Source organism: Triticum urartu, chromosome 6A (assembly GCF_056163025.1).
Source record: "Triticum urartu cultivar PI428250 chromosome 6A, HENAU_Tu73, whole genome shotgun sequence".
Lineage (NCBI taxonomy): Eukaryota > Viridiplantae > Streptophyta > Magnoliopsida > Poales > Poaceae > Triticum > Triticum urartu.
In genome coordinates this window covers 571,213,975-571,223,937 of record NC_141878.1, presented here as the reverse complement: position 1 = coordinate 571,223,937, position 9,963 = coordinate 571,213,975, and the positions used below count along the sequence as shown (strand labels likewise).

The window sequence follows — 9,963 nt, the reverse complement described above, 5'->3', positions numbered from 1 at the left end:
ACACTGCTTACCAATTAAAGTAGTGAAAATGCAAGAATCAATCACTGACAATATATATGTTATTTCCCTGTTTTGCGTGTCCCTTAACAGCTACTTCCTTCGTTCGAAAAAACTTGTCCCTCAAATGGATGTATTAGCATCAAAGTTTGGGACAAGCTTTTTTGGACAGGGGGAGTACTACTACTCACCCACTATAATCCACTAATAATCCTCTTCAGTGAAAGTGCTACTTATAGTAGGCGCTGTCGTTTAGCACGTAGAAAATGTAGCCTGGCTCGTTAATTAAGGTATGAAGAAAACGATGAAAGCTACTGCATGCGTCCGTACACCCTTCCGAATACATCACTTGTGTCCTTTAGCAGCTACTAGTGGCTTTTGAAAGTGATGAAGCTTGACCATTTTTGATAATTGGCCCAAACCAGCCTAGTTGAGCCTGGCCGATGACTTGGACTGGATGGAGAAAATTATGAGAGCCTAGTAAAAATATCTCTAGCCCAATATGCCAAGTATCTAAACCACTTGGAAAAAGAGCAGTAAAGAACAAAGAAAATCACACACATGCATCCAAAAATGTGTGCCCCTCACGAATGTTTCCAAATGTTTATCTCTAGAAACTAGAGAAGAGGTGATTGCTGCTTCCCTTCTCCGACGACTTTGACTCCAGTCTGTCGGGCTTTGAATATGCAGAGCACCTTCCTCTTCCTCCCTCCCGACGACGACGACACGCCCAGGCAAGTCGTTTTATAACCAGGCAGCTATCTTCCTCACTCTTCTATGGCTGCAATTCTCCATTCTGCAGCATCACAATAATTTAAGAGGAAGCACACCTGCTCTGAGAGTGCAGCCGTCAATGGCTCAGCCGGAGCAGAGCGAGCAGCCATGGGAGTACACCCTGCGGAAGTACCTCCTGCTGCTGGCCACCCTGGTGGTCAACGTGACGTACGCCGCGGGCTTCAACCCGCCGGGAGGGGTCTGGCAGGCCGCCTACGACGGCCAACCCGCCGGCGACCCGATCATCCGCGACACCCACTACCACCGCTACCTCGCCTTCTTCTACTGCAACGCCACCGCCTTCGCCGCCTCGCTCGTGGTCATCGTGCTCATCCTCATCCTCGCCGTCCGGCACGACAAGGAGAAGGAGAAGAAGAAGAAGGACGCCGTTCAGGTCATCAAGCCACTGCGGGTCGTCATGGTGTTGGACCTGCTCGGCCTCGTGGGCGCCTACGGCGCTGGAACCTGCCGGGATAGGATTTCCATCATCTACACCGCGGTTCTGGTGGCCGCTGTCTTCGCCTACATTGTAGTTCTCAAGTTGCTGGACCGGTGTCGTCCAAACAAGAACCCCGGCTCTAGCTACAGCGGCGCCACCCCCATCTCTGAAACCAACAACGGGGTCAGCGCAACTACCACCCCTGACCTCGAATCTGACCGCAAGGTCGCTGAAAAGGCGTTGAAAACCGAAGAACAGCTCTGCAAGGTCCTGATGCTTCTCGCGACGTTCGCGGTGAGCATCACATACGTCGCCGGACTGAGCACGCCCGGTGGCTTCTGGGACAGCACCGGCGGCAGGCATCACCCTGGCGACGCGATTCTCAGGGACCAACGCGGCCAGCGCCTGACCGCGTTTTTCCTCTTCAACACCACGGCGTTCGTGGCGTCCCTGCTCATCGCCATGCTGCTCATCATCGATGGAAAGAAGCTCCGTGACAAGACGGCTCGGTTTCACGTGCTCTATGTGTGCATCTTTGCCGTGCTTGTTGGCCTCCTCGGCGCATACGCTGCCGGGAGCTGCAGGAAAACCGACACCACAGTCTACGTGGTCTCCCTCGTCGGTGCCGTTCTTGCATACATTCTCCTCCATCTCTTCTGCAGGTCAGCGTTAAAATTACTGTCTTATTGTTTCAGTCCAGCATACAGCCTCCTCCATGGCTTCTGCAGTTCAGCGTCAAAATTATTTCCTTGTTGTTTCAGTCCAGCCCAACAAAATGATGGAAATCAACACAGTAATGATGCTAGGTATGGAACGAACTGAAATCCTCTTCTTTTCCTCTGTTTGCAGTTACACTGCTTTCTTGTTTATTTCTCTGCAACTAAACTGAACTATGTTTCTTCTTCTCTGCAATGTATTAATGCAGTGGTGGGGAGGCTCTGGACAAGGCTCGCTCTCTTGTTCTACTGCTCGCCACTCTTGCCGCCACCATCACCTACACAGCGGGGTTGGACCCGCCGGGTGGCGTTTGGCAGGACAACGGTGACGGGCACATGGCTGGCGACCCCATCCTCCTCGCGACAAACGCTAGGAGGTACAAGGCCTTCTACTACTGCAACTCGGTTGCGTTTGTGGCCTCATTGGTGGTCATCATCTTGGTCCAGATGGAGAAGCTGGTCAAGCACCATGTGCTGGAGGCAGCCATGATACTCGACCTGTTTGGCCTCATCGGTGCATATGCCGCTGGGAGCTGCCGGAACGTGAATACCTCCATTTACGTCATGGCTTTGGCAGGCCTCGTCCTGGTCTATGTGGTGATCCATGTTATCTTCTTCACGCTGGACCACGAGGACAAAAACCACGGCGACCAGGCAAATCAGTTGCTGGAGAAGAGGCGCAAACGGTTGCTCCTCTTCGCGATCTTGGCTGCGACCATTACCTACCAAGCCGGCCTCACCCCTCCTGGTGGCTTCCTGCTCCAGGATGACAAGCTCGGACACCAGGCTGGCGACCCGGTCCTCTTGTACAACTTCCCACGTCGCTACAAGGCATTCTTCTACTGCAACTCGGTGAGCTTCATGCTGTCCATCTCCCTCATCCTCCTCCTGGTGAACCCCAATCTATACAGGCCAGCCATACGAAGCAATGCGCTATCTGTTTGTACGGCTGTGGGCTTGTTTTGTTTGATGGTGGCCTACGCCGCTGGAAGCACCCAGCACCTCAAGACATCCATCTACATCTTTGTGTTGGTCGGTGCGGTCCTCTTCGTTGCAGCTGGACTGCTGCTAGTATTTGCGCTGAGGGAGCTGAACAAAAATGGTGCAGCACCTGCTGCGCCATCCAGACCCACTGGACAGGAGGGCGGCCAAGAAGAAAACAGAAATGGCATCTCAGCAGCTGATGTGCCATCCAGACCCACTGGACAGGGGGACGAAGAAGAAGAAAACAGAGATGGCATCTCGGCAGCTGATGCACTATCCATACCTATTGAACAGGAGGAAGAAGAAAAAGCAAAGAATGAAAAGAGGAAGAACCATGCAAGGCGCAAATACCTGATGCTGCTAGGTATCTTGGTGGCGAGCGTAGCCTACCAGGCCGGCCTAGAACCCCCCAGCGGGACGTGGCAGAACAACGACAACAGGTACAAGGCGGGCAACCCGGTGATGCATGACAACATGAGGCCCCGGTACCTTGTCTTCTTCTACAGCAACTCCATTTCCTTTGTGGCTTCCATCGTTGTCATCATCATGCTGCTGCCGCATTGGCTGCCAGACGAGAGGGAAGAAGGATGGAAGACATGGTCGCTGAAGGTGATGAACCGGGCGATCAGACTGGATCTGTTTGCTCTCCTGGTGGCCTATGCAGCCGGCTCCAACAGGGGGTGGAAGACGTCTGTGATTGTGGTCGCGCTCATCATCGCCGTGCTGAGCTACTTTGCAATCCATATGATACTATCATGCACCGTTTGTCAAGGTAAGAAGACCCAAGGCACATCTGCAAGCTTACAGCATGTTGCCATGACGCATAAGAGCAGCAACCAGAATCCTCCAGCACAGCGTGATTCATTATCAGTGTGATCAGTGGTGTAGCTCCACAAACGTGAGGGCAGTCCACAAAGTAATCCCAAATTCAGCGCGACCGATCATCTACCTATTTCTCCCTGGCTCTAGATCTGTAATCATCTTAGGTCTGTCCAATCTCCCTGCTCCAGCTAGCTCGCCCTGTTTCTAGACTCCTGGTCTAGTTGATGTAAGCGGATGAATAAGTTGCATCCCAATTGGAGCATGCTGGCATTGTCTCTCGACTCACCGGGCGTGCGGGCGTGTGTCTTAATCCAATGAACATGCGTGGTAGGTGGCGTTTTCCAGATCCTATATGCACTCTGACTCATAAGAACTTGAATGGGAAGTGCACGGGTTGCAACTACATTTGTATTCCGGATACTGAGGCATTTTGTTACTACTGAAACATGCTGTGTCACTAGGTACAGTCTCAAGTACTAGTATTGTGCAATCCTGATAATTACGTAGTAATCACTATTCACTGATCGAGAGGAACATACCTTGAACGCGGGGCAATTCACCGAACACTTGCAGGGCGCCCGATCCCCGCGTGCAGATGGAGGCAACCGAGCCAAGCAGGCCGCCGTCGTGCGTGCCGTCGTTGCCGTGGATCGATAGATACGTGCGCTGGCGTCCGTTGGCAGGATTTTTGGTCGGAGAGGATTCCACGAGCGTGAGCCGCGTCGATCGGAAGTAGTTGCTCGAGGCGTGAATGCAGGTGCTGCGCGCGATCTTACGCAGGAGGGATAATGGCCGCGCGCAGCGCCGCGCTTCCCAGGTACAAGTCGGGGCGGGGCGGGGCGTCGCCGGCGATCACCGGAGAGAAGGAGCGGCGCCTTGGCTCGTGGCTCCCGCGCGGCTCTGTATCGTGATGGGTGGACCGTGGACGGGCGGTAGTTGGGGGCTTTCAAAAAACAAGCCATGAAAACCGGCTTTAGCAACAAACTTCCTGACTTCTGACTTCCTAAGTTAAAAAAAAATGACGCTACAGGCGCGTTGGCAACTTCATAAAATGTTTCAAAAAAAGGGAATTGTGGAAGATTAGATGTGCCATACACCCCTTCGTTTAAAAAAAAAATGCACTTCTAGATTTGTTGTAAGTCAAACTTCTGCACATTTGATCAAGCCTATGTAAAAATATACCAACATCTACTCCCTCCGTTCCCAAATATTTGTCTTTCTATAGATTTCAATAAATGACTACATACGAAGCAAAATGAGTGAATCTACACTCTAAAATATGTCTACATACGTCCATATGTTGTAGTCCATTTGAAATGCTAGAAAGACAAATATTTGGGAACGGAGGGAGTATAATATTAAAATGGTTTCATTAGAGTCATCATAACACCAAAACGTGGCTGCCACCACAGTTGAAAGTGTCAAAATGACGAACAATGAAACCTATCTAGAAACTCCAAATCAGGAAAGTTATAAGTGCATGTAGAGCCCGAACTCCTTGCACTCCCACACAGGTAGTTCCAATAGAGGAGGAACAGGAGAGGCAACCTACCATCGAAGGAGAGGTGGTGGCACGTTGCGCCTGAAAATCACCTCTCCTAGCGTTTAGAGTGGAACAGATGAGGAAAAGAACATTCATTTTGACAAGTAAGATCTAAGTCTGAAATTGCTAATGGAGCTCAAGCTCAATAGAGCTCAAAGTTTGAAATTTTCAAACCTCAAACTTTGAGGTTTCAAAATATTTTGAAAAAAAACACATGTACTACATTAGGATGTGCTCTACAAGTGTGAAAAAACATTTCTATTTGTGTAGCTCACATCGTAACACATTTCATCAAGCAAAACTACACACTTGCAGCCAACATCCCTATGTACATGTGTATTTTTTCAAAAAAAAGTGACACTTCAAAATGCGAATCTACTCTCCATCCGAGTGTCATATGTAAATGAGTTTACCCCAACCAAACATATGATATTATATCTCAAAAACTCTAAATTATCATTCTCTCTACCTCTCTCTAATTGTCTGGAACCAAACCATCTCACAAGTTTGATAGCGATGAGAGTAGTCAATTTTTTTAATTTTGCGGGCAGAAACTTGTATTACTCAACCTGTCATATGATTAGAATCAGCTCAAGATAACTCAAGAGCTCTCGGGGGTCATGAACCGATCCAAGTTATGGTCATCCCTTCTAGCCGATGAAAACTAGCTAGACAACCATTAACCATTAATGAGGGTAGTACAAGCTTCTTAGGTGTTGGATTTCCTTCACCACAAAAAACACAAACCGATCTATCTGTGCCACTGGACTCAATCAAATTCCGAGCTTCACTAGAATCAACATCAAATTCAATGGGTGGTTTGGTCCGCATCAAAGCGAGAGACAAACCTCCCATGCATGCACATAACTCTTCTTCAAGTGCATCCCTACACAATTTTTTTATGTGGGATGAAAAGACTATAGCTCCTTCACCATCTCGAAGGATCATACCTGCTCCAGCAAAGCCATCAATAACAAAAGAACCATAAGAATTGAGCTTCACCCATCCTTGCGGAGGGGCAACCCTGCCGGCTGAAGCTCTAAAAGCGTCATCACATGCGAAGATTTTGTCAAGTGCTCATAACTGACTACACACCTTTTTCCTTTGCGCGGGTCAGCAATAGGGTCATGTGACATTCCTAAGATGGATTCAAGATGACCGCACGGAAAATTCTTGTTACATTCATCCATGGTGGATTTTTCTCATGAGTGATTTCATTCCTGTTATGCCAAATCCTCCAAAGAGTCATCAAAATCATACACTGCTTAGTTCCTTTCAAGGGATCTAACAAGTGAAATAGTCGAATCTTTCAACATGGTGCGGCTAATTTGCTACTTAGGAGACACATCTAATGTATGAACTCAACATGTGGTGCTCCTATCAGATTTCCTATTATTCGTAAAAAAGGAATCTTGATATCGTTATATTTTATCATGAGTGTTGAGATCTTAAAAATGATCATTTTCGACAAAAAATATATGTATTTCCAGCAAATAATAATAATAATACATATATTGTGTTTTTGAAGTCAATAATATCCGTAACATTTATCATGAACTTTTACTAAGGTCATTTATTCATACTAGTAAATGCGCACGTGCAATGCACGTTAATATTTAGGCAATATATTAATTGCACGTGGATATTAGGTATGCTATTATTTGTGTGTTAATCCTATGATTAGTGTAATATTTGGCATGCTATTAATTGCATGTTAAACACGTTTAACGCTCGCCATTGGAGCAGTCTAGGTCATTGGATTGACTTGGTTCGATGGCCGAGATCAGTTGGATCTGCCTCTTTGGGTCTTTTTATATTGGTATAGATATAGATATAGATATTTTTCTCTATTTTTTTTGAGTCTAAACACACTTTATTATTCAAATAAGTTCATAGGGATACAATGAATGTCTGGTGGGTTTATAAGCCACAAATGGCGCCCAAGATCCAGACCGAAAGCGTGCTTAGCGAGACTATGCGCCTCAATATTGGTGGATCTACCTTCGAAGATGAAGGTACATTGATGAAAGTCTCTTGACGTTTCACTAATCTCTTTGACGATGCTAGCATACGTCCCTCCCGTACCATTCTTGATGTCGTCTGCTACTCCCTGGCAGTCAGTAGCCACAATGAAATCGGACAGGGCCAAGTCTGAAGCTAGTGCTAGCGCCTCCCGGCAAGCCAGTGCTTCGAGAGTTGCGGGCTCCGTGACCCCCTGTATTTTGATTGCTGATGCACCCAAAAACTGGCCATAGGAGTCTCTGCAGATTGCGCTGAACGAGCCATGCAGGTTGTCTCTCGAGACCGCTCCATCAACTCTTATCTTCGCGAACCCCGGCGGTGGAGAGATCCACCTCTGCCTTGGTTGTACAACATTCGGAGCTGAATGCGGAGCACTCTTCTTCGGTTTGCAGTCCTCCAACTCTCTGATGTATCTCATGATGAAGTTATGCGTGCTCAGAGGACTTGGGAAGATGTTTCCATGGAGTGCCTGCCGACGAGCATACCAGAGAGCCCACATGGTAACTGCTACTTGGGTGAATTCAACAGAAGACAGTGTGTCCAAAAGGGAGAACAGCCAACGTCTTGCATCCGGCTCATGGGTGCTGTTTATAGCTTCAACCAAGTCATGATCTTGCAACGCCCATACACATCGAGCAACTGTGCAATGGAGCAAAGAGTGTTGCCATGAGTCTTCAGAGCCGCACAAACCACATCTCGTAGTGGTTGACATGTTCCGATGGTGAAGGACATCAGCTGTGGGGACCGACTGTTGTGCTAGCCGCCATAGGAAGATTTTAACTTTTGATGGTACATCCACTTTCCACAGTCTCTCCCAGGACTTGGTTTCTCTGGCAGTATCTGACGAGTGGCCTCTCCCCTCAAGCTAGGCTTCTCTCCTCATCTTTGTTTCAACAAGCATACGGTAAGCCGAACGGACTGTGAATGCGCCGTTCTTCTCATGTACCCATGACCAAAAATCCTCTATATGCCTCGTACACAAAGGTATCGACATAATTGCTTGTGCATCGGTGGGCAAGAAGATCTGCGAAACTGCAGCTCGGTCCCATTCTGCGCTAGGCAGGATAAGATCACTAACCCATTGAGGTGGATTAGCAGTCAGACTAGCAATAGGTCGCATATTTGCTGGTCTCGGGATCCAGTTTTGATCCCATATGTGTGTCGTGAGTCCATCACCAATGCGTTTTATGATGCCCTGCTTAAGAACATCGCGACCCTCGATTATAGCCCGCCAAATTTGAGAAGGAGCCGACCCAATCTCTGCATTCAAGATATCAACTCCTGGGTGGTATTTGGCCCTCAGAACTCGTGCGCTAAGTGAGTCTGGGTCCGTTAAGATTCTCCATGCTTGTCTTGCCAGGAGAGCTAGGTTAAAAAGCTCGATATCCCGAAATCCAAGACCTCCAGAATATTTTGGTCTGGTCATTGTGCTCCATGAGACCCAATTTGGCTTCCTTTTCCCTTCTTTGCACCCCCACCAAAACTTTCTGATCAGAGAGTTAATATGCTCACAGAGACCACGCGGCAGTTTAAAGCATGACATGGAGTAAACTGGGACGGCCTGAGCCATTGATTTTATCAAAACCTCTTTGCCACCTGCAGATAAGAGTTTTTCCATCCATCCCTTAACCTTATTCCAGACTCTATCCTTTAAGAACTTGAAAGCTCCATTCTTGCAACTACCCACATCTGTCGGCATTCCCAGATATCTATCTGAAAGTGACTCGTTTGTAATATTAAGTGCGTTCTTTACCTCGGTTTTGAGAAGGGAGGGGCAGCCCTTGCTGAAGAACACCGAGGATTTTGATAGATTGATCCTTTGTCCAGAGGCATTACAATAATTTTCCATCAAGGAAGACAACTGGTTTGCTCCATAAGAACTGGCTTTGACAAACAGCAGGCTATCATCTGCAAAAAGCAAGTGGCTCACCGGTGGCACCGACGGAGCAACTCGGATTCCATTGAGGCTCGATGATTCATCTTGGGTTTTTAAAAGGCACGGAAGGCCCTCCGCTGCCAGCAAAAACAGGTATGGAGAAATTGGGTCTCCCTGTCAGATTCCCCTTGAAGGGAGAAATTCCTCTAGCTTACTACCATTGAAAAGAACTGAAAATTTTACCGAGGTTACCATGCGCATGATTGTAGCCACCCATGAAGGGGCAAATCCCAACTTGGTCATAATAGCTTGAAGATAGTTCCACTCGACGCGGTCATATGCTTTCATCATGTCCAACTTAACTGCACAATATCTATTCTTTTTGGCTTTGTTTCGCTTCATGAAGTGTAAACACTCATAGGCTGTTATAATATTATCTGTAATCAGTTGTCCAGGAACGAAAGCCGACTGCTCCTCTGAGATTATATCAGGTAAGATCTGTTTTAATCTGTTAGACAACACTTTTGAAGCAATCTTGTATAAGACGTTGCAAAGACTAATTGGCCTGAACTGAGATAAATAAGTAGGTTCCTTCACCTTCGGTATTAAAACTAGAATCGTTTCGTTGATTACCTCCGGGCTTTCTTCTCCTCGTAGGATGTGCAAGACCACATTCGTTACCTCCACTCCACATAGTTCCCAGTGCCTCTGAAAAGAAATGGGTCGGGTATCCATCCGGCCCCGGGGCCTTGGTTGGGTACATTTGGAAAAGGGCCTTTTTCACCTCATC

General features: G+C 47.7%; 1 protein-coding gene across 1 annotated transcript; it reads left to right on the top strand.

Moving 5' to 3' along the window:
- The first annotated feature begins 726 nt into the window (after positions 1–726).
- On the top strand, positions 727–4,081 carry LOC125515175 (uncharacterized). Its single transcript, XM_048680613.2, has 3 exons — positions 727–1,872; positions 1,972–2,016; positions 2,136–4,081. Exons 1-3 carry the CDS (start codon positions 851–853, stop codon positions 3,784–3,786), a joined length of 2,718 nt encoding a protein of 905 aa, XP_048536570.2. The 5' UTR covers positions 727–850; the 3' UTR covers positions 3,787–4,081.
- Positions 4,082–9,963: the final 5,882 nt, after the last annotated feature.